The following is a 24781-nucleotide window of genomic DNA, read 5'->3' on the forward strand; positions in this document are numbered from 1 at the left end:
TGAACTCATGATGATGATGATGATGATGATGAGGATAAGGAGGATGAAACCTGCTGAGTCACAGCGTGTGACACAACAACACCCAAACTGTAACTAACCAAACATTTAAACCCCTGAATGATTGAATAATAAATACATATTAATGAGATTAAAGTGTGATTAGCCGACGTCGACCTCCTCAGGAACAGATTTAATCAAACAAACACTCCTCTTCACACGTTCACATTACAGGAACTCGTTCTTTACTTGGCAGCTTACAGAAGATAAACCTCCAGAAAGGTGTGATAATTAAAGCTTTTTGCAGTTTCCAAAGAAGAAGTGAGCTGGTTTACCCTCCACCAACGTCTGACCACAGAGCAGTCAGTCTCCTCCCACCGTGAAAACAGGAAAAAACAACCTAGATCACTCCCTCTACCAAAGCTTCAAGGCTGTTTTATCTCCAATATCACAGTTTTAGTTGCATCACTCGATACGCCGACGACTTTACCTTCTATACTGACGTCAGAATCATTAAAAACAAGGTTTAAATACTGTAAATCCTAATTTCAGTCATGATAACTTTAGAAATCTTGACCTTTATATGTTAGAAATAATCTCTACTGTCAGTAAATATGTTCTTAAAAGATCAATTGTTACAATGAAAAAGTTTTAAATTTGTTTTCTTTGAAGACAGGTGAGGATTTTCCTCTGAAGAATTTCTTCTACCAAAAATATAAGAGAATATTTACAGAACTGAGATTTAGGTCAATAAATAGAGGAACTTTATTAAGTTAACCACAGTGTATGAACCAACAACCCACCGACTGTAGTAGTTAATATCGGTCTGTCATTAGAGGAAGATAGAGATGTTTACTTTAATGATTCGAGCCTGAAGTTTCAACACTTTGGAAACAGTTGAAAAGTTTAATTTAAATACTGCTGAATAATGAAAACATAAATACAGTCCGAGGGTTTAAAGCTGCTGACGAAGCAGGACGTGGTTTACAGTAACTGACTCATCCCAGTCTGAAGATCTGAGGTCATCTAAAAGTTAAAGAGACGGACAAAAACAGAGTGTTGTATTGACGTTGTATTGACGTTGTATTAACGTTGTAAACAGACGACATCATGCAGGTTCAATAGAAACTCCTTCAGCTCATGTCAGCAGCGACCGCCCGGCCTCAGGGAGGATACGACTGCGGTCGCAGCTCTGACTAGAAGACAGGAAGTGAACGCCACAAGAGGCCGAGCTGATGTCAGACACACCGCCGTTACACAAATCACACCTCGACACCCGTCTGGGTTCGCAGTCTGAGCATCAACACCTCGACTCCACCGGGCCGGACAAACAAACTACGAACAAACACAAATACACAACCCAAAAAGATCTGAATAAATTAAAAAACAGTACGATAACATTATGATCATCAACTCCAGCTCGACCGCCCGGAACCGGTTCCTGAGCAGGTTTAAGGCGCTCCGGACCGGATTCACAACAACCAGAGGTCAAATATAAATACTACAGCAGAGAGGACCAGAGTCCGGGGACCGTCCAGGCGTCCAGGTACCGTTCAGGCGTCCAGGTACCACCAGGAGTCCAGGCGTCGGGGGTACCGTTCAGGCGTCCAGGCGTCCAGGCGTCGGGGGTACCGTTCAGGCGTCCAGGTACTACCAGGAGTCCAGGCGTCCAGGAGTCCAGGCGTCCAGGAGTTCAGGCGTCCAGGTACCACCAGGAGTCCAGGCGTCCGGGTACCGTCCAGGCGTCCAGGAGTTCAGGCGTCCAGGAGTTCAGGCGTCCAGGAGTCCAGGCGTCTAGGTACCACCAGGAGTCCAGGCGTCCAGGTACTACCAGGAGTCCAGGCGTCCAGGAGTCCAGGCGTCCAGGAGTTCAGGCGTCCAGGTACCACCAGGAGTCCAGGCGTCGGGGGTACCGTTCAGGCGTCCAGGCGTCCAGGTACTACCAAGAGTCCAGGCGTCGGGGGTACCGTTCAGGCGTCCAGGCGTCCAGGTACTACCAGGAGTCCAGGCGTCCAGGAGTCCAGGCGTCCAGGAGTTCAGGCGTCCAGGAGTTCAGGCGTCCAGGTACCACCAGGAGTCCAGGCGTCCAGGAGTTCAGGCGTCCAGGTACCACCAGGAGTCCAGGCGTCCGGGTACCGTCCAGGCGTCCAGGAGTTCAGGCGTCCAGGAGTCCAGGCGTCTAGGTACCACCAGGAGTCCAGGCGTCCGGGTACCGTCCAGGCGTCCAGGAGTTCAGGCGTCCAGGAGTCCAGGCGTCCAGGTACTACCAGGAGTCCAGGCGTCCGGGTACCGTCCAGGCGTCCAGGAGTCCAGGCGTCCAGGAGTCCAGGCGTCCAGGTACCACCAGGAGTCCAGGCGTCCGGGTACCGTCCAGGCGTCCAGGAGTTCAGGCGTCCAGGAGTCCAGGCGTCCAGGTACTACCAGGAGTCCAGGCGTCCAGGAGTCCAGGCGTCCAGGAGTTCAGGCGTCCAGGTACCACCAGGAGTCCAGGCGTCCGGGTACCGTCCAGGAGTCCAGGCGTCCAGGAGTCCAGGAGTCCAGGCGTCCAGGAGTTCAGGAGTCCAGGCGTCCGGGTACCGTCCAGGCGTCTAGGTACCACCAGGAGTCCAGGTATCAGTGGTTCCAGGTATCAGTGGTGTGGAGACGTGGTGGGTCGAGGCCGCTGGGCTTTGTAGTAAATACACTCTGGAGGAGGAGAAGCCGGCGGGGGGGATCTCAGCTGGATCTCCTCGTACTGAAACACACGGCAGCAGAACTGAGTTCACGAGTACTACTACTGATACTACTGATAGTACTGACAGTACTGATAGTACTGATAGTACTGATAGTACTGTTAGCAGTAGCACAACATAATGTCTTGCAGCGGTAGCAACGGTAACGGCAGTAGTGTTAGCAGTAGTGTTAGCAGCGGTAACAGCAGCAGTGTTAGCAGTAGTGTTAGCAGCAGTGTTAGCAGCAGTGTTAGCAGCAGTGTTAGCAGTAGTGTTAGCAGCAGTGTTAGCAGTAGTGTTAGCAGTAGTGTTAGCAGCAGTGTTAGCAGTAGTGTTAGCAGCAGTGTTAGCAGCAGTGTTAGCAGCAGTGTTAGCAGTAGTGTTAGCAGCAGTGTTAGCAGCAGTGTTAGCAGCCGTGTTAGCAGCCGTGTTAGCAGTAGTGTTAGCAGCAGTGTTAGCAGCAGTGTTAGCAGCAGTGTTAGCAACGGTAACGGCAGTAGTGTTAGCAGTAGTGTTAGCAGTAGTGTTAGCAACGGTAACGGCAGTAGTGTTGGCAGTAGTGTTAGCAGTAGTGTTAGCAGCAGTGTTAGCAGCAGTGTTAGCAGTAGTGTTAGCAACGGTAATGGCAGTAGTGTTAGCAGTAGCAGCAGTAGTGTTAGCAGTAGTGTTAGCAACGGTAACGGCAGTAGTGTTAGCAGCAGTGTTAGCAGTAGTGTTAGCAATGGTAACAGCAGTAGTGTTAGCAGTAGTGTTAGCAACGGTAACAGCAGTAGTGTTAGCAGTAGCAGCAGTAGTGTTAGCAGTAGCAGCAGTAGTGTTAGCAGTAGCAGCAGTAGTGTTAGCAGTAGTGTTAGCAACGGTAACAGCAGTAGTGTTAGCAGTAGCAGCAGTAGTGTTAGCAGTAGCAGCAGTAGTGTTAGCAGTAACAGCAGTAGTGTTAGCAGCAGTGTTATCAGTAGTGTTAGCAGTAGTGTTAGCAACGGTAACAGCAGTAGTGTTAGCAGTAGTGTTAGCAACGGTAACAGCAGTAGTGTTAGCAGTAGTGTTAGCAATGGTAACAGCAGTAGTGTTAGCAGTAGTGTTAGCAGCAGTGTTAGCAACGGTAACAGCAGTAGTGTTAGCAGTAGTGTTAGCAACGGTAACAGCAGTAGTGTTAGCAGTAGTGTTAGCAACGGTAACAGCAGTAGTGTTAGCAGCAGTGTTAGCAACGGTAACAGCAGTAGTGTTAGCAGTAGTGTTAGCAGTAGTGTTAGCAACGGTAACAGCAGTAGTGTTAGCAGTAGTGTTAGCAACGGTAACAGCAGTAGTGTTAGCAGTAGTGTTAGCAACGGTAACAGCAGTAGTGTTAGCAGTAGTGTTAGCAACGGTAACAGCAGTAGTGTTAGCAGTAGTGTTAGCAGTAGCAGCAGTAGTAGTGACAACAATTAGTAGTAGCATTTGCAGTACCAGTACCTGCTAGTAGAAGTAGCAGAAACTAGTATCAGTAGTAATAACTAGTTGTAGAATTAGCAGTAGAACGGACTAATAGCAGCAGTAGGGATAACTAGTAGTAGCAGTAGTAACATACTACTAGTAGTAGTAGTAGTAGTAGTAGTAGTAGTAGTACACTAGTACACTAGTACTAGTAGTAGTAGTAGTAGTAGTACTAGTAGTTCCATCATTAGCCCAGTAGTGCCAGATGTTTACCTGAGGCGTCTCCAGGGTCTGTGGGTCTTCGTAGGTGAGAGGTGAGGGCTCATTCACCTGGTCGTTGTTCTTCTTCCTCTTCCAACACAGAAGAGTACAAAGTAACCCTGAAAACAGAACGCCAGGTGAGTCACCTTCACTCCTTCACACCTTCACACCTTCACTCCTTCACTCCTTCACACCACTCAGGTTAAACCAGACTCACCTGTAATCACCAGGACCAGGACGCCGTTCAGGGCGAAGGAGCCGTAAACGACCAGCTGACCCGGACATCTGGTGCAGCTGTGCTGCTGCTGGTTGGAGTCGTTGGTGGATGGAGTGATGGGAACATCTGGAAAAAGAAAAGAAGGAAAGATGAACACAGAAAGCTGTAAAGTGTTTTTCTGTTTGGGGAAGTTACAAACATCCTGAGTAATGAAGAAGTCAGAGGTGTCCGGTCATTTCCTCTCAGGGTCTCGCAACCCAGATCTTCTATCTAATCTAGATCTTTGTAGATTATAAACTAGCGACTAACTTCATCAGAAACACCGGAGCAACGGTCAATATCTTTGTGATATTTTACTAATATATTCATGATATTTTACTTATATTCCACTTAAACATCCTGACAGACGAGCTCTCTAACCAGCCAGTTCTTTATATCTATTCATTCTAGAATACATAATACGCACTGACGCTAACGCGCTCTAGTTCTTATATAGTTGAAGTACGTATTCCAGCCTTCAGAATCCTGAACACAGAACGAATGAAAACCAGCGTACCGGCCTCCACCATGCAGACCTACGACCTTCAGTCTTTACACGTTTTCACTATTCTCCAACATTTAGAATGTGGTTAGAAACCAAACTGTGCTTTCCCTTTAAACCAAGATAATAATAAATAATACACGCAGCATTAACAAAATAAAAGCATCAGTTAAAGAGCCGGTTCTTACCTGAACGGAGGCGGAACGTTTCTACAATGGTGATGGTTTCACCTTTAATCTTGCTGCCACAGAAGTAGAGCCTGTGATCCTCCGCTGTGACGTTGGTGACATTCATCTGGTTCCCCATGGCGATGTATTTGGTTTGGTTGGTAAAGGTGTCGCAGTACCTGACACCATTGTGACCTGGATAAAAGGTTCTGGCGATGATCCCTTTGACCTGGCTGCGTATCTCAATGTACCAGTACACGTCTTTAGTGACATTCGAGCAGGTCAAGGTGGCGGTTTGACCCGTTGCCACCGTGACATTGGTCGGGATCTCGGCCTCGGCACACGACACCAGAACCAGCGAGAGGATCAACCAAAGAGGATCCATGATCAGAGACCAGAAGAGACCCGTCTGAAAGTGCTTCTGTCTTCACGGAGAGAGAGAGAAGAGAAGAGTGTTCTTCACTTCCTCTGTCACAGAGTGAAGAAGTTGTTTTCAGACCTGAAACCACAAATACCAAGAAAGTTTCATCACACGTCTGACGGCCGGACGTGAACTGGATCCACCGCCGCCGCCTGCCCTCTGCAACAGGAAGCTGTGGCAGCGCTGTCGGGTTCACAGACCACGGATCTAAAGGGACTCTGGGAGGTCAATCAACCTGGAATACTAAAATATAAATACGTTATGAACTCACTCATTCACAAGAAAACAACTCTGACATTACAAAGTCTTACATTTACAATACAAACTGGAATGTTCTGAGATTATAAAGTCACACATTTGAGAGGAAATATTTAGAATTTCTGAGATTAAAGTCGTAAATTAACGGGAAAAAATAAAAAAATAATTATGAGAAAAAAATCAAAATGTTCCGAGATTAAAGTCGTTAATTTACGGGGAGAAGAAATCACAAATTTACGAGATAAAAACTTGAATAAACCTCTGAGATTATAAAGAGAAAAAAACAAGCAAACAATTTTATTATCACATTTTATCTTTTTATTTCAGAATAAAACAAACTCAAACTCTCTTATTATTATTATTATTATTATTACATAATATAATATAATATATTTATATATATATATATATATATATATAATATAATATCATTTATTATCATCATACTTTCCTTCTTGAGATGAATTAATAAATAAAGATGGTTCATTAATAAATACTCAAAAAGCTGTTTGGCATCCCACGACTTCAAAGAGTCCTCTTAAAGTACTACTAGAACAGTAAACAGAAATAGAACCGACACGTATGAATGAAGTAAACACAGTACTGCAACATGAATATACAGAACAGTGCTTCATGTAGTACTTCAACCACAACAGTCCTGAGACTTTTCCTACATTTCCCAAGATGCAACTGAGCTGAACTTCTTAAAGAGACTTAGCTGTTAGCTGTTAGCCATTAGCATCACCTATAGGCTTATAGTGTTAGAGCAGAACAGAGACGCAGCTATGAGCCGTTAGAACGTCTTTGAGCTGTTACATATCATAAAGAACTGATGAATAGTGTTAGAGCAGAACAGAGACGCAGCTATGAGCCGTTAGAACGTCTTTGAGCTGTTACATATCATAAAGAACTGATGAATAGTGTTAGAGCAGAACAGAGACACAGCTATGAGCCGTTAGAACGTCTTTGAGCTGTTACATATCATAAAGAACTGATGAATAGTGTTAGTGCAGAATACATGCACGCTGTCGTGCACGACGGCATGCACGCCGTCGTGCACCGGGGTTATAGTAGAACATAAGTAAATAACTAATAGAGCCAGAAGGGGGGGGGATCAGATTTTACAAGATTAAAGTCCGACATTGACCAGAAGAAAAAAATCTAAAGTTTACCACAAAACTCACAAATTTACCAGAAAAAAACTAGAATATTCTCCGAGATTATAAAATCATAAATTTAGGAGAAAAACTGAAATACTGTTCTTTCTCGTAAATGTATTACCTTATAACATCGGAGAATAAGGACGTTTTTTTCTGGTAAATTTACGACTTTAATCTGGTAAATTAATCTGAATATTAACTTGATATAAAATAAGAACAGAGGAGCTTCAGATCTGCTCCAGAAGAACACGCTATGATTATTAATATAATCTGTTCATGTTCATTTATCCAATAAAAAGACTTCAAAAAGAAACACTAAATATTAAACTGGTAATGATATGAACAGCTGCCATGTTAAGATACGTTTCTTCTACAGTTATTGATTATTAGAATTATCAAAAACTATATTTTCTGTTAATTAACTTATTTTTTTACTACGGAGGCTTTTTCCTGCTCAGGTCAGGGATTTATAAATTGTTTTTATTTGACTGAAATAAAGATATTTATGTGTATTATGTGTATATTTATACTCATGTAGTTTTCATTATTTATTTTAATTTAAATGTTTTATGTCCTTTTTTTTCACGTTTTGGTAAAAAAACTTCTGTGTCAGTTTTAAAACTTCAAAGTGTCCTTCGTTTAGTGTTTTACATATTCATAAATACATAAATAAATATAAAAGATATATAAAAGGGACCTTCATCTGACTGTAAGTCACAATATCACTAAACATGTACCTCGCTTTATAGTAATAAAACATCAGAACTCAATAACTGGTCTGTCGTATGAAAGCAGCAGCAAGATAAACTTCAGCTTTAAATTAATGTTAATTATTGGAACCTGCCAAAATCAAAAATAAATGAATAATTAAATAAATGACTCGATAAATAAATAAATAAATAAATATGTCATTAAATAAAGCAAACATAATATTAAAAATAAAGAAAAGGATATTTCTATTTTAATTTGCTTCTTTGTTTATTTAACTTTGTTTTTTAATTCCCTTATTGATTTACTCTTCTATTAGATTTCACCTTTTATTCTATAATTTTTTTAATGTATTTATTTCTTTTTGCATTTTTTTATTTATTTGTTTTTGCAATTTCTTATTTATTTTTTACATTTATTAATGTACTTTTGCATTTATTTTTATGTATTAAATTAGTTAGCATTTATTTATTTATTTTTCATGTATTCATTTATTTTTACATTTATTTATTTATTTTTTTGCATTTATTTTTGCATTTTTTTTCTTCATTTTATATGTATTCTTAAATTGATGTACATATTTACGTATTTATGCTTTTTTTTAATCTTGACTCAGATGAATATATGCTAGCTAGCTATACATAAATAAATACAAAATAAATGCAAAAAATAAATGAATAAATAAATGAATAAATAAAAAATAATTAATAATAATAAATAGTAAATAATAACAAATACAAGGGAAAATTAAATAAAAAGGGAATTAATACAAAGATAAATAAATAAAGAAGCAAATTAAAACAAAAATATCAATTTATGTCACATTTTGTCAATTAATTAATGACTACATTGATTTTGAATATTATTTTACTACATTTAATGATTATTTATTTATTTATTAATTTATCGAGTCATTGATTTATTTATTATTTATTTTGGCAGGTTCTGTCCTTCATAAAACTGACGTTGTTTAGTGTTAATGGTCCTCATTAAATACAGCAGGTGTCTTTTTTTGACCACAACAAAGGCAGCGAAGAAGAAGAAGAAGAAGAAGAAGAAGAAGAAGAAAAAGAAGAAGAAGAAAAAGAAGAAGAAGAAGACGACGACTGTTAACCGCTATCAGAACTCCGCTGTTAGAACTGGAGTTTAACGTTAAAGTTAAAGGGAGAGTCGAGATGTACCTGAACTATCCCTTTAACGTTGAGTTATTCATGAGATGATAATAACAGAAGTCTTCATGGTGTATTGTTTTAAACCAGCAGCTACATGTATATCAGAGAGAGAAGAGGAGGAAGCAGAACCATGAGGAAGGAGGTCGGTGTTACCGCGGTGATTCCTCTCGATGATTCAACTCGATCTGCAACACAAACAACCACCATACACTATAATCTATATATATATACACTGTATATTATATATATCATTAACAGAACATGAGCAGCAGGGGGCAGCGTCACACCACACTGCATTATATATATATATACTTAAATGTAATAATCATTTCTATGGAGGAAGGAACTAAATGAATAAATGTCATTAAATATACCAAAAATAATATAAAAATAAAAGTAGCCTTTAATTAATTGATTAAATGTTTTAATTTGCTTCTTTATCTTTCTATTAATTCCCTTATTTATTTACTCTTGTTTAATTTTCCCTTTTATTTATTTATGTATTTATTTTTAGATTTATTTGTTTTGCACTTATTTTTATTTATTCTACATTTCTTTTTAAATGTATGTATTCATTTATGTATTTATTTTTATATTTTGTTTTATGTATTTATTTATTTTTGCATTTATTTATTTTTAATATTATTTTGCTACATTTAATGACATATTTATTTATTTATCAAGTCATTTATTTATTTATTTTAACATTATTTTTACTAGATTTAATGACAAATTTATATATTTATTCATGTATTTTTAATATTATTTTTGCTATATGTAATGACATCTATTTGTTTATTTATTCATTTATTTTAATATTATTTTGCAAGATTTAATGACATATTTATTTATAATATTTTTGCTATACTTAATAATATATTTATTTATTTATTCATGTATTTTTAATATTATTTTTGCAAGATTTAATGACATATTTTTTTTTACTATATTTAATAACACATTTATTTATTTATTGAGTCATTTATTTATTTTTAATATCATTTTTGGTAAATTTAATGAAATATGTATTTATTTATCGAGTCATTTATTTATTGATTTTTCATATTATTTTTGCAAGATTTAATGACATATTTATCTTTTATTTAATTTTTTACTATATTTAATAACACATTTATTTATTTATCGAGTCATTTATTTATATATTTTTCATATTATTTTTGTTAAATTGAATGACATATTTATTTATTTATTTATTGATGTATATTCTATGTTGCCAGGCTGCGTCCTCCATCTACAGTATACAGTATATAGATCAGTTAAACAGTCAGACAGGAGAGTCGTGTCGTGGTGAGTGTGAGACAGACCTGAGACATTGAGCGTGACGCGGTGCTCGAAGCTCAGCGAGGGGATGTGACACTCGTACGGGCCGCTGTCGGCCTTCTGGACGTCCTTCATCACGATGGAGAAGTTGCCCCTACTGTACTGCTCCTCCTTCCAAACCACTCGACCTTTGAACTCGGCGCTCTGGGTCGAGAGGTCGGGGGCCTTGTCTCGGATGTTCAGCACGATGTTGTCGTTTCGGTCCCTCCAGAAGACGGGGACGCTGTCCTGTAGACGGTCGGGCTTGCTGTAGATGCACGGCAGCAGGACGGCGTGTCCGACGGACGCCTGGACTTTCATCTGGCAGCTCACTGAGAGAGCACGCCAGCGTTACCGTACGTGGGTTTACCCTCATGATTAATACATTCAACATTAAATTAATAAAGTTATTGTTATTAAATATTATATTTATATATTTATTAAAATGGATTTAAACGTCCTCCAGAACAGCAGATATATTTATAGTGTTTTTATCTGCTCTAATAAAACATGTATATTCATATTTATTCATATATAAATGACTCACCAGTGTCCAGTTTGTGAAACAGGAACACAACGAAGAGAATCAAACTGTGGACAAACAACACAAGTTCACGTTAAATCAGCTGAAACTGTGAAACACTTTAACTTTAAGTCACTACATTTCACTTTAATCTGTCACCTGAAGTTCACAGAGACATTTAATTACATATTCATTTATCCACTCATTTATTTATTCATTTATTTTTAATATTAGTTTTGCTACATTTAATTACATATTTATTTACTGGGTCATTTATTTATTTGTTTATTTTTGCTACATTCAATTTTTAAATGTATTTATGTATTTATTTTTGCACTTATTTTTTATTTATTTCTCATTCTGCTTCATTTACATAATGAGGCAGAAAAGTAAAAAGAAAAAATACAGAAATATATAAGTTTGGAGAAATAAATGAAGGGTGAAATGTAAAGAGAAAATCCTGCAGAAATAAATAAATAAATGCCGGTTTATGCTGCTTATTGTGATTTATTTAAATCTATAAATCTGACTGACTGAGTGAGTAAACTCCAGATATGCATAATGTGCGAGTATATTAATAATGTAATGTATAGGTATGTGAAAGTGAAAGTCAAACAGACATTAATGGAAGAAGTCTGTGGATGTCTGAGATGATCTATATGAAGGTTGATTTATAACTACTATTAGAGTTAAATTATCTTATCTTTCTGTTCATACACCAGCTTCTAGTTTCATTATTTATGTGTGTAAACAACTGCAGGAATGTCACCACAGACACCAGTTAGTAATACTACAGATATATAAATATATAAATACTGTAATCAATCACCTCCTTACACGGTGATTAACACTCATTTATTTACATGAAAACCTTCCAGGTTGATACTTTAAATTACACATATCTGAAATACATATCCAGTCCGTCTATTAAACATTAAAACACACACTAATACTTTAATCTGAGATAGATCTTAAATGTTGTTTTGACTAGTACTGTCACAGATGTATATATCTTGAATGTTACTGTGGATTTATTAATTACCATTATGACTAGGAGTCAGATATATATATACACATACATACATATATATATATATATATATATATATATATATATATATATATATATATATATACATATATATATATATATATATACATATATATATATATATATATACATATACATAAATATATATGTGTGTATATATATAAATATATATATACACACATATATATATACACATACACACAGGAGTATATATACATATATATATGTGTGTATATATACTCCTGTGTGTTACATTATAACATTTAGACCGAACCCACCAGGGTCCAGCCAATAAATGACACATTTAAGGATTTAAAGATAACTTAAATGTAGTTTTGACTCGTACTGTCACAGATGTATATATCTTAAATGTTACTGTGGATATATTAATTACCATTATGACTAGGAGTGACAGATAGCAGTGAGGTTACAGTTAGTCATTTATATATATATATATATATATGTATATATGTGTTACATTATAACATTTAGACTGAAGCAGCTCAACCAGAGTCCAGCCAATAAATTACACATTTAAGGACCGTTAAGTTATGAAAACTATAAAATAATAAAACAGCCCTTTAAACGTCACCTAGTTATATAACATGACGCTGGGCTGAATTCGGCTACTTAAAAAGTGACCTAGAGTGACCTAAAGTGACCTTAAACAAAAACACTTTCACTTCCCCTAGTTAGCTTAGCTTAGCATAGTTAGCATAGTTAGCTTAGCTTAGCATAGTTAGCATAGTTAGCTTAGTTCTCTGTGTTTCTATCTGTTCCACTCTGATTCTTTACTCTACTTCCGGTCACCAACCTGGGTGAACTGGTCATTCTGGTCCAGATGTCGTCCTCTGATCCCAAACTAGATTAAACCACTTTATATTAATATTTAAACCACTTTATACACAACTACTAGTTACTAACTGGTTACTCTGGTTACCACGTTGACGTATGCGTCACCGCGACGTCACATCCGTCTCCACCAGCTCTGACGTCACGTAGCTAAACATCACAATGGATCAGATATTGTCATGTGAAATTACTGTCATTCTCTTGCGTGGTCTTTTTTTATTATTTATTTATTTATTTATTTATTTATTTATTTATTTATTTTATTTTATGTTGGTTTTATTTCATTTCTGTTGTCCTTTTATGTTGGTCACCGCTCTTTGTTTATGTTTTCACTATGCTTCTTCTGTATGTAAATGATTTTAATGTTTTCTGCCGTTACTATGGATACTGTCATTTTGAAATAAAAAAATAAATAAAAACTCACAATGGATCAGAGATGTTTGTTACTTGTACATTTCTTTTTAAATGTATGTATTCATTTATGTATTTATTTATTTTTGCATTTATTTATTTTTAATATTATTTTTGCTACATTTAATGACATATTTATTTATTTATCAAGTCATTTATTTATTTATTTTAACATTATTTTTACTATATTTAATGACAAATTTATATATTTATTCATGTATTTTTAATATTATTTTTGCTATATTTAATGACATGTTTATTTATTTATTTTTAATAATATTTTTGCTATATGTAATGACATTTATTTGTTTATTTATTTTAAATATTATTTTTGCAGGATTTAATGACATATTTATTCATTCATGTAATTTAATTTATGTTTTCGCAGTGTATGTAAATGATGTTGATGTTTTCTGCCGTTACTATGGATACTGTCATTTTGAAATAATAATAAAAGCTCCCACTGGATCACAGATGTTTGTTACTTGCTGTCAGTGTCAGAGCTAACAAGCCTACATGTGTTGCACAGTGAAAGCGAGGCTTAAGGGAAACCGATCTAAAGGCACATTACAGAAGCAAAGACGAGGTTTTGTTGCGGTGACGTTTCTAAAATGAGCAGTGGTTAAAGGTAGTGATGGAGAGATGACGCTTTCCAGCTAATTGGTTCGTTAAAGGGTTCATTTCATTTCTCTCATCCTCATGTGAACATGAAATGCTTTGGGGCTGTAAACAGGCTCCATAATGTTGTCTGTGGTGTTTTCAGCCTGTATTTGTTTATATTTAATCATATTTTACATTTAAAGTGTGCCGAATTATCTATTAACACCTCCTGTCCTCAGTGGACTCATGGATGAACAGACTACTATCACCGGATCACTGTGAGACTGAAGACAACTTAAAAACATGATAATTCTCAATGGAGTTCTGCAGAGTCTCTTTTCTCTGATTTCTAAGTGGATTTCTGGACGTTTATTGTGGAAGAACATCAGAGATGACATCCTACATCAGAATACATCAGAATATGACAGTAAAGTTTTAATTTATAGACAAATTCTCAATGATACAAAAATATATAAAAAGTCATCACTACCTTGTTTACCTAATATTAAAATATTTGACATAATTATCAGTCTCCGTCAGGAAACGCTGGAAACGTCCCCGTAGAGTCTCTGCACACACAAAACAGAAAGGATTCATGCATTTATATTGTTTGTTTATTTTGATTTCTTTAGTTCAGGACAAATTAAACAAATAGAATTAATGTTTAATAATAAAAGAAAACAAAATAAATAAAACATGTGGAGAAATATAAACAGAAATAATTAAATAAATAAAATTTGTGAAAATAAATTAACAGAAGCCAATAAATAGATAATAAAAATAAAAGAAAACTATAAATAGACAAATATAATAATTTGAACTATTAATAAAAAGTAAGACTAAAAATAATATAAATCTGAATAAATCATTAGAAACATAAAATATGATATATATATATATATATATATATATAGTTCACACTTTATCAGTCTAATTAAACTCTAAATACTCATATTAAAAATACTGACAAACAAATAAATAATATACATAAGTAAATAAATAAATAAAAATCTCAACTTCCATACATAATTAAATAAATAAATAAGTAAAATAATTAATTAATAAATTAATTAAAATATCAACTTCCATACGTAAATAAATAAATAAATAAATAAATAAATAAATAAATAAATAAATAAATAAATAAATAAATAAATAAATAAATAAATAAATAAATAAACTTCCATACATAAGTAAATAAAATAAAATAAATAAAACATTCAACACAAACATTATTTCCTGTTTCCATCAAGAGAAACCAGTTAAACCAGTTAAGATACTGTCAGGAGGACGAGGAGGAGGAAGAGGAGGAGGTCTTCATCAGGTCTAAAAGGCTCCTCAAGGTCAAAGGTCAAAGCCGATCGATAGCTTCCAATTGGCTGCATTGACTTCTGCCAGACTTCATTCAACACGTCCACTAATTCACTGTTTTACTGCGTCTAGCAGCCGTAAAGAACCACTAGAAGACGGGTTCCTCTGACCTTTGACCTCTGATGGACTCTTAGTCTAATGAAGGATCCTTTTAAGACTAAAAGATTAAAATATAAGTTAGTTATAATATTATTATATATTTGACTGTTTTTATCTCTAAATGTTAATATGAACATTAAATCCTCCTTAAACTGTGAATCTGCTGACTGCTGGACCATCAGGGTCCATCAGGGTCCATCAGGGACCATCAGGGACCATCAGGGTCCATCAGGGTCCATCAGGGACCATCAGGGTCCATCAGGGTCCATCAGGGACCATCAGGGTCCATCAGGGTCCATCAGGGTCCATCAGGGTCCATCAGGGACCATCAGGGTCCATCAGGGACCATCAGGGACCATCAGGGTCTTCAGGTCCCATCTCTCTGTGGGTGTCTCTTCTTCTTCTCTTCTTCTCTTCTTCTGTGTTTCTGTGTTTCTGTGCAGCGGACAGGATTTATGATTCACGTGATTCTTCCTAACCCTCCTGTTGTTTGTTCAAACTTTATTTAGAGACAAATTAATATATTTGATCTGATATTTATTGTTTTTGGACACATTTGCTTTGATTGACCTTTATTGTATTTATTTTCTATATTTTTTTTAATTTATTTTTAGATACTTTATAGTTTAAATCATTTTTCCCCATTATATTAATTGTTTTATTCTTTATTAAATAATTCTATTTTTGATGTGTTAATTTTTACGTTATATTATGTTTTTGTAATAATTACTTTATTTTTATTTCAAGTTTTAAAATATATTTTTATGTTTTATTCATTTGTTATTTTAATTTAGTTTTATTTCTTTTTATTCAATTTTTAGATGTGTTTATATATTTTGATAATGATAATATAATATTTGTATAGTATATTAATTTTTAATCTACAACAATTTATTTTTTATTAGATTAATATAGTTGGATTAAATATACTGTAAATGTATTTTATCTTTATTTTTTTACATATTTATTTTTATATTCTTATTGAATTCTATTTTTAGATGTTTCTTTTATATATATATATATTTATATATGTAATGGTATCACATTTAATTTAAAAAAAAGATTTCATTAAGTTATTATATTTTGATTAAATATATTTTAATTTAAACTTTAGAAAGTGAAAATGATGACTTTTATCAGTAATATAACTGCATGAGTTTTTGACCATCAGGTCTTCAGGTCCCATCAGGGTCTCTGTGGGCGTCTCTTCTTCTGTTGTTTAACAGCAGAGTCAGAGGGGGGGCCGGTCAGTCCTCCTCAGTCCTCCTCGGTCTCTGCTGGAGGAGCCGAACTCTCTAACCCGCCTCAGAACCCGGATTAAACCCGGATTAACCAGCCCAACCTCTGCTGCTTCACCTGTAAGTGCTTTCAACTCTTTAAACACTCAGAAACTAAACGGAGTTTGGCTCCCTGTCTCGTGTGTCTGCTCTCTACCGCAGTTCCAATGCCTCCAGCCAGACTCCCTTTAGAAAACGGTCGTTTTTATAAGTTTTCACACACAAGCAATGGAATTTACAAGTACAAGTAGATTATTAAATGTTATTAGTAATCATGTATGTCCTCTGGTGTATTCGGCATACTAGTCTTCTACCAAACACCACCTAGTCTTAGTGGTCCACTAAACTTCCCACAGCATAGAGTTGTTATTAAAAGTCCTGTGATGGGGATGAAATGTGATGAAATGTGAGCCGAATTGAAGCCTGCATCATAATTGTTATTTAAAAGTCTTAATAGATGATTATAACCTGTTGTAACGTTTCTGAATGAGGTAAAACTCCTTAAATGTGAAGATTTTTAAACGGAGTTTGGTGACTGGGTCTTGGTGGCTGCTGCTGCTGCTGCTGCTTTTCAAACAGGAGTCAGACTGATTATTTTATGGCACCTGAAGTGCTCTCAGCTGCTTTACAGTGTTTTGATGGTGCATTCAGGAGCCAGCCTCCCAGCTGGATTTAACTGTGTGTGTGTGTGTGGATTCTACTTTTATTTTGAAGGTTCGTGACCTTTCAGTTTAAAGTCTCCTGTTGAGTTTTTGAGCTGAAGGTTCAATAAAACTCCTCCTCCTCTTCCTCCTCCTCCTTCTCCTCCTCTCTCCTCCTCCTCCTCCTCTAACCTCTCCTCCTCCTCGTCTTGTTCCTCCTCCTCCTCCTCCTCCTCCTCCTCCTCTTCCTCCTCTTCCTCCTCTTCCTCCTCCTCCTCCTCCTCCTCCTCCTCCTCCACTTCCTCCTCCTCCTCCTCCTCCTCCTCCTCCTCTTCCTCCTCCTCCTCCTCCGCTTCCTCCTCCTCCTCCTCCTCTAACCTCTCCTCCTCCTCCTCCTCCTCCTCCGCTTCCTCCTCCTCCTCCTCCTCCTCCTCTTCCTCCGCTTCCTCCTCCTCCTCCTCCTCCTCTTCCTCCTCCTCCTCCTCTTGTTCCTCCTCCTCCTCCTCCTGTTCCTCCTCCTCCTCCTCTTCCTCCTCCTCCTCTAACCTCTCCTCCTCCTCCTCCTCCTCCTCATTAACTGAGCTGAACTCTCAGTATTGATCAGTGATCAGACACACTGAGGTTATTGTTCATCAGTGTTTCCTGTCACTTCAAAAGGTTTCAGTTTATTAATGACGTCTGGATCGTTTGACCTCTGACCTCTGACCTCTGACCTCCAAACATCCGTCCATCTGTCGGTCGCCGTTTTATGACCTGCTGATATCATCAAGAAGAAGAAGACGAAGGAGGCGGCGTCGCTAACCGTTGTTTTCTTCTTCTCTTCCAGCGTCCTCATCATCATGAGTCTGAGCGCCAGCGACCTCACGGAGCTCATGGAGCTGTGGGAGGAGCTAAACCTGACCGCCGCCGACCACTCCAACCTGTCCCACGTGGAGACGCTGCTGTGCTCCGGCGCCGCCGTCAGCCACGCCGCCTTCCTCCACGTCCTCTCTGTCCTCTACGTCTTCATCTTCCTGGTAGGCCTCGCCGCCAATGCCCCGGTGGTGTGGGTCAACCTGCGCTCCGACAACCGGAACCGCTACGAGACGCACCTGTACATCCTGAACCTGGCGGTGGCCGACCTGTGCGTGGTGGGCACGCTGCCGGTGTGGGTGAGCTCGCTGCTGCAGGGCGGGCGCTGGCCGTTCGGAGACGCCGTCTGTAAACTCACCCACCTGGTCTTCAGCGTCAACCTGTTCGGCAGCATCTTCTTCCTCACCTGCATGAGCGTGGACCGCTACCTGTCCGTCACGCTGTTCGCCAACGACCCCGGCGGCCGCGGGAAGAAGGTGGTGCGACGGCTGATCTGCGTCCTGGTTTGGGTGCTGGCGCTGGCGGCGTCCGTTCCCGACACCTACTTCCTGCAGGCGGTCAAGTCGTCGCACCGCGACGGCGCCGTCTGTCGGCCGGTGTACCCGTCCGACAACCCTCGGGAGTGGATGGCGGGCGTCCAACTGAGCTTCATCGCGCTCGGCTTCGCCATCCCTTTCCCCGTCATCGCCGTCTTCTACCTGCTCCTGGCGGCGGCGATCCCCCCCGGCTCGGACCGGGAGCGCCGCGTCAGCCGGCGGATCGTCCTCACCTACATCGTGGTGTTCCTGGTGTGCTGGCTACCGTTCCACGCCGTCCTCCTTCTGGACACGCTGTCGCTGCTCAACGTCCTGCCCTTCAGCTGCCGGCTGGAGAACTTCCTGGACGTGGCGCTGCACCTGACGCAGTGCTTCTCGCTGCTCCACTGCTGCATCAACCCCGTCCTCTACGGCGTCCTGCACAGGAACTACCGCCTAGACCTCATGAAGGCCTTCATCTTCAAGTACTCCACCAAGACCGGGCTCGCCAGGCTCATCGACGGCTCGCAGGCCTCCGAGACCGATGGCTCGCTGGTGGCGACGGACAACGGCGTCCCCATGGCAACGCTTCTGAAGACCTGAGAACTCTCCTTAAGACCTGAGAACTCTTCTGAAGACCTGAGAACTCTCCTCAAGACCTGAGAACTCTCCTCAAGACCTGAGAACTCTTCTGAAGACCTGAGAACTCTCCTCAAGACCTGAGAACTCTCCTCAAGACCTGAGAACTCTCCTCAAGACCTGAGAACTCTTCTGAAGACCTGAGAACTCTCCTCAAGACCTGAGAACTCTTCTGAAGACCTGAGGACTCTACTGAAGACCTGAGAACTCTCCTCAAGACCTGAGAACTCTTCTGAAGACCTGAGAACTCTTCTCAAGACCTGAGAACTCTACTGAAGACCTGAGAACTCTTCTGAAGACCTGAGAACTCTTCTGAAGACCTGAGGACTCTACTGAAGACCTGAGAACTCTCCTCAAGACCTGAGAACTCTCCTTAAGACCTGAGAACTCTTCTGAAGACCTGAGAACTCTCCTCAAGACCTGAGAACTCTTCTGAAGACCTGAGAACTCTCCTCAAGACCTGAGAACTCTCCTCAAGACCTGAGAACTCTCCTCAAGACCTGAGAACTCTCCTTAAGACCTGAGAACTCTTCTGAAGACCTGAGGACTCTTCTGAAGACCTGAGAACTCTACTGAAGACCTGAGAACTCTTCTGAAGACCTGAGAACTCTTCTGAAGACCTGAGGACTCTTCTGAAGACCTGAGAACTCTACTGAAGACCTGAGAACTCTTCTGAAGACCTGAGAACTCTTCTGAAGACCTGAGAACTCTTCTCAAGACCTGAGAACTCTACTGAAGACCTGAGAACTCTACTGAAGACCTGAGAACTCTACTGAAGACCTGAGAACTCTTCTGAAGACTTGGGAGTACTTCTAAAGACTTGGGAGTACTCTTCAAGACTTTGGAATACTTTGTATGACTTGAGAGTACTTCTGTAAACACCCTTTAGTTTACCGTCTGACCGTCTGACTGTGTTTACAGCTGCTGATCTGGATCAGCGCCACAGGAAACCACAGAAGAAGAAGCTGTAAATATGTTGAAGGATTTTATATCTTCAGCGTTTTGACTTTATATTCTGTGAATAGATTTAGATTCAGTGTTTCGTCTTTATGTTTGTTTGATCTAATTCAAGTTTAATTCATGTTTTTAAAAGATCAACATGTAAAACTCTCAGATGAATCTCAAACGTTTACAATAAAACAGAATGTTTTCCAATATTTGTACAGAAAATAACATTTTCCTTTCCAGACAGACGTTATTATCGAGTTTAAAAATAAAACATGTATACTTCCTTTGATAATATTTAGCATGTTAGTAATATGTGTGTTTTAAAAAGTAAAAATATAATTTAAAAATCCTAAACTCGTGACGTAACTCGAGCTCTCCTGCAACGAATCAGACTAAAGAAGAGTGGAGGATTCAGATCAAACTCTGAATTTTAGTTTCTAATGTTCCGTCTTAGTTTGTTGAAGAATCGACGACACATGAAAGTACTTGTGATGTGTGTGTTTAATGTGATCTCAGTATTCCAACGTGTACATCTCAGCCTGTTGTGTTTCATGTCTCATGTACGTCACGTTTAGTGTGAATAAAGGAGCTGGAATACCGTCAGAGTGGTTTACTGTGATGATTATCACCTTCATCAGTTTACAGAGAACAACAGGACAGTTTAAAGGGTCCACTTACTGCGCTTTGTTCAGTCCCAGATGATTCTCAGTCTGGTCTGTGTGACGCGTCGCCGCCGGTCCGGCTGCACAGCTGGTCTGTTTAGATGAAAGAGAGTTCACACCTGAACCGTCACCTGAACCCTGTGATCATCAGCTGCAGGTGAGACGCCACGAAGACTCCAGTTTACCTGCAAGACACACAAAGGACTCTTAGAGTATTAGTACTTCAAACTATAACAGAGTTCTTCTACAGTGTGGTATTAGTACTTTAACTGTAACAGAGTATTTTTTACAGTGTGGTATTAGTACTTTAACTGTAACAGAGTATTTTTTACAGTGTGGTATTAGTACTTTAACTGTAACAGAGTATTTTTTACAGTGTGGTATTAGTACTTTAACTGTAACAGAGTATTTTTTACAGTGTGGTATTTGTACTTTAACTGTAACAGAGTATTTTTTACAGTGTGGTATTAGTACTTTTGATTCAAAGTAAACTCTGTAGATTGTGATTCTTGTTTCATCAGCTTGTTAAAGATGATCATGTTCTGATGGAGTTGTCTCATCAGTTTGTTAAAGATCATCATGTTCTGATGGAGTTGTCTCATCAGTTTGTTAAAGATCATCATGTTCTGATGGAGTTGTCTCATCAGTTTGTTAAAGATGATCATGTTCTGATGGAGTTGTCTCATCAGTTTGTTAAAGATCATCATGTTCTGATGGAGTTGTCTCATCAGTTTGTTAAAGATGATCATGTTCTGATGGAGTTGTCTCATCAGTTTGTTAAAGATGATCATGTTCTGATGGAGTTGTCTCATCAGTTTGTTAAAGATCATCATGTTCTGATGGAGTTGTCTCATCAGTTTGTTAAAGATCATCATGTTCTGATGGAGTTGTTTCTGCAGTTTGTTAAAGATGATCATGTTCTGATGGAGTTGTCTCATCAGTTTGTTAAAGATGATCATGTTCTGATGGAGTTGTCTCATCAGTTTGTTAAAGATGATCATGTTCTGATGGAGTTGTCTCATCAGTTTGTTAAAGATGATCATGTTCTGATGGAGTTGTCTCATCAGTTTGTTAAAGATCATCATGTTCTGATGGAGTTGTCTCATCAGTTTGTTAAAGATCATCATGTTCTGATGGAGTTGTTTCTGTAGTTTGTTAAAGATGATCATGTTCTGATGGAGTTGTCTCATCAGTTTGTTAAAGATCATCATGTTCTGATGGAGTTGTCTCATCAGTTTGTTAAAGATGATCATGTTCTGATGGAGTTGTCTCATCAGTTTGTTAAAGATGATCATGTTCTGATGGAGTTGTTTCTGCAGTTTGTTAAAGATCATCATGTTCTGATGGAGTTGTCTCATCAGTTTGTTAAAGATCATCATGTTCTGATGGAGTTGTCTCATCAGTTTGTTAAAGATCATCATGTTCTGATGGAGTTGTCTCATCAGTTTGTTAAAGATGATCATGTTCTGATGGAGTTGTCTCATCAGTTTGTTAAAGATGATCATGTTCTGATGGAGTTGTTTCTGCAGTTTGTTAAAGATCATCATGTTCTGATGGAGTTGTCTCATCAGTTTGTTAAAGATGATCATGTTCTGATGGAGTTGTTTCTGCAGTTTGTTAAAGATGATCATGTTCTGATGGAGTTGTCTCATGAGTTTGTTTTCTTGTTATCGGAGGATTTAAAGCATCATAAAGGAGCTGGGTGTTTAATCTGGAGCAGGATCTAACCTCCGGTCCACCAACAACACACCGCTCAGCCCACTGAGGTCACGGACACAAAGGGTCGGTCTGAGCGCGCTCAGTGGCGAGGATCAGAGGGAGGAGGAGAGGGAGGAGGAGGAAGAGGAGAGGAAGAAGGAGGAGGAGGAGGAGAGGAAGGAGGAGAGGGAATGAATGGAGGTGAACTCTTTAATGAACATCACCTAACGGGATCCGGCCGGGGGATTACAACGAGCCCCGAAACACACAGGGGACCTCATCATTCTGACGGCATTTCCATGACGACCACACCGGGAAACCAAAACCTCCAGAAGAGTCTGCAGGAGAATCTGAGAGAGACGAGAAGATAAGTAGTACTGTGTGTAGTACTGTGTGTAGTACTGTGTGTAGTACTGTGTGTGTTGTAGTGTTTGAGTGTGACTCTAGTTTAAATTAGGAGCAGTGACCTTTGACCCCCACCCCCCCCACCGCTACAGTTTACCACCACAGAAGAAGAACTGAGCTTTCAAACTAAACACCACATCCCCGTGAACAATCAGCTCTCTGTTGACCTTTGACCCCCGAGTGAGGTCATGTTTACTGTCGGGGGGGTGGTCAGCACATTCCTCTGTCCCGTACCAGACTCTCCATCTCCATGGTTACCTGTCCTGATGTCTGATTGGCTGAGATCAGCATCCTGTGACATCATCACAGCTGAGTTCTAAAACAAATATATCCAGTTCAGATCATCACTTTTATTAGTGTGGAGCAAGACTAACTTTTTACAGTGTGGTATTAGTACTTTAAACTATAACAGAGTATTTCTACTGTGTGGTATTAGTACTTTAAACTATAACAGAGTATTTCTACTGTGTGGTATTAGTACTTTAAACTATAACAGAGTATTTCTACTGTGTGGTATTAGTACTTTAAACTATAACAGAGTATTTCTAGTGTGGTATTAGTACTTTAAACTATAACAGAGTATTTCTACTGTGTGGTATTAGTACTTTAAACTATAACAGAGTATTTCTAGTGTGGTATTAGTACTTTAAACTATAACAGAGTATTTCTAGTGTGGTATTAGTACTTTAAACTATAACAGAGTATTTCTACTGTGTGGTATTAGTACTTTAAACTATAACAGAGTATTTCTACTGTGTGGTATTAGTACTTTTCCTGCAGTTCTTCACAGCAGTAGTGTAACAGGTGTAGAGCTCCATCTAGTGGCTGAAGAGTGAAACAACATCTTTATAATAAACTTGATTTTCTTAAACTAGTTATTAGTGATATTAATCAAACGGTGTATTTAAGGACGTTAACGAGGTTACACTGTTTCTGCTTTCATTATTTAAACTGTTTAAATGAACTGAGAGAAGAAAACCAGAGAGACAGTAAAGATGAGAAGTATCCTCACATGTCAAAGGTCAAAGGTCAAAGGTCAGGGGTCACAGTTATGTAAGACTTCAGCATGTTCCAGAGCTGAAACCTGAAGCTGACACCTTCCTGTTCAGCTTCAAAACATCAACACAGAAATCACAACCAAACAACTCATTCATTACAAGAAGAGAAACGTTGGTTTATTACCGTCTCCATCTTGGTTCCTGTCCGTCTCCATCTTGGTTTCAGTCCGTCTCCATCTTGGTTCCTGTCCGTCTCCATCTTGGTTTCAGTCCGTCTCCATCTTGGTTTCAATCCGTCTCCATCTTGGTTTCAGTCCGTCTCCATCTTGATTTCAGTCCGTCTCCATCTTGGTTTCAGTCCGTCTCCATCTTGGTTCCTGTCCGTCTCCATCTTGGTTTCAGTCCGTCTCCATCTTGGTTTCAGTCCGTCTCCATCTTGGTTTTATTCTGTCTCCATCTTGGTTTCAGTCCGTCTCCATCTTGGTTTTATTCCGTCTCCATCTTAGTTCCTGTCCGTCTCCATCTTGGTTTTATTCCGTCTCCATCTTGGTTTCAGTCCGTCTCCATCTTGGTTTCTGTCCGTCTCCATCTTGGTTTTATTCTGTCTCCATCTTGGTTTCAGTCCGTCTCCATCTTGGTTTTATTCCGTCTCCATCTTGGTTCCTGTCCGTCTCCATCTTGGTTTTATTCCGTCTCCATCTTGGTTTCTGTCCGTCTCCATCTTGGTTTCTGCCCGTCTCCATCTTGGTTTCTGTCCGTCTCCATCTTGGTTTCTGTCTTTGTTGCTCAGATGTCGGTGAAAACGTTGCTCACATGTTGGTGAACAGGTTGCTCAGATGTTGACGAACACGTTGCTCAGATGTTGGTGAACACGTTGCTCAGATGTTGGTGAA

The 24781-nt window shown here is 38.9% G+C and overlaps 3 protein-coding genes and 1 long non-coding RNA gene across 4 annotated transcripts; 1 reads left to right on the forward strand and 3 right to left on the reverse strand.

Annotated features, from left to right (window-relative positions):
* Positions 1-175: 175 nt before the first annotated feature.
* Positions 176-6287, reverse strand: LOC119484158. Its single transcript, XM_037762711.1, has 4 exons — positions 5329-6287; positions 4600-4725; positions 4395-4501; positions 176-2731 (listed from the first exon to the last, which is right to left on the reverse strand). The coding sequence occupies exons 1-4, from the start codon at positions 5690-5692 to the stop codon at positions 2627-2629; spliced, it is 702 nt and encodes a 233-aa protein (XP_037618639.1). The 5' UTR covers positions 5693-6287; the 3' UTR covers positions 176-2626.
* A 2801-nt stretch (positions 6288-9088) lies between these two features.
* Positions 9089-12891, reverse strand: LOC119484151 (butyrophilin subfamily 1 member A1-like). Its single transcript, XM_037762697.1, has 4 exons — positions 12735-12891; positions 10894-10937; positions 10352-10678; positions 9089-9211 (listed from the first exon to the last, which is right to left on the reverse strand). Exons 1-4 carry the CDS (start codon positions 12749-12751, stop codon positions 9117-9119), a joined length of 483 nt encoding a protein of 160 aa, XP_037618625.1. The 5' UTR covers positions 12752-12891; the 3' UTR covers positions 9089-9116.
* Positions 12892-13703: 812 nt separating this feature from the next.
* LOC119484155 (atypical chemokine receptor 3-like) lies at positions 13704-19968 on the forward strand. The gene is made up of 3 exons (XM_037762709.1): positions 13704-13846; positions 16480-16611; positions 17998-19968. Exon 3 carries the CDS (start codon positions 18011-18013, stop codon positions 19139-19141), a length of 1131 nt encoding a protein of 376 aa, XP_037618637.1. The 5' UTR covers positions 13704-13846; positions 16480-16611; positions 17998-18010; the 3' UTR covers positions 19142-19968.
* Positions 19969-20448: 480 nt separating this feature from the next.
* On the reverse strand, positions 20449-23326 carry LOC119484157. Its single transcript, XR_005205912.1, has 2 exons — positions 22710-23326; positions 20449-20972 (listed from the first exon to the last, which is right to left on the reverse strand). It is a non-coding gene; the product is annotated as an uncharacterized LOC119484157 (long non-coding RNA).
* Positions 23327-24781: the final 1455 nt, after the last annotated feature.

This window comes from Sebastes umbrosus (genome assembly GCF_015220745.1).
Source record: "Sebastes umbrosus isolate fSebUmb1 chromosome 24 unlocalized genomic scaffold, fSebUmb1.pri SUPER_24_unloc_2, whole genome shotgun sequence".
NCBI lineage: Eukaryota > Metazoa > Chordata > Actinopteri > Perciformes > Sebastidae > Sebastes > Sebastes umbrosus.

Bases quoted from the DNA above. Each gene is read 5' to 3' on its own strand.
- LOC119484158 (XM_037762711.1), bottom strand. From the start codon at position 5,692: ATGGATCCTCTTTGGTTGATCCTCTCGCTGGTTCTGGTGTCGTGTGCC. The intron at 4,726-5,328 runs GTAAGAACCGGC...TTCTTTTTCCAG, and splicing joins AACGTTCCGCCTCCGTTCAG to ATGTTCCCATCACTCCATCC. The intron at 2,732-4,394 runs GTAAACATCTGG...CGTGTGTTTCAG, and splicing joins AGACCCTGGAGACGCCTCAG to TACGAGGAGATCCAGCTGAG.
- LOC119484151 (XM_037762697.1), bottom strand. The intron at 10,679-10,893 runs GTGAGTCATTTA...GTGCTCTCTCAG, and splicing joins GTTTCACAAACTGGACACTG to TGAGCTGCCAGATGAAAGTC. The intron at 9,212-10,351 runs GTCTGTCTCACA...TTTGTGTTGCAG, and splicing joins CGTCACGCTCAATGTCTCAG to ATCGAGTTGAATCATCGAGA.
- LOC119484155 (XM_037762709.1), top strand. From the start codon at position 18,011: ATGAGTCTGAGCGCCAGCGACCTCACGGAGCTCATGGAGCTGTGGGAG.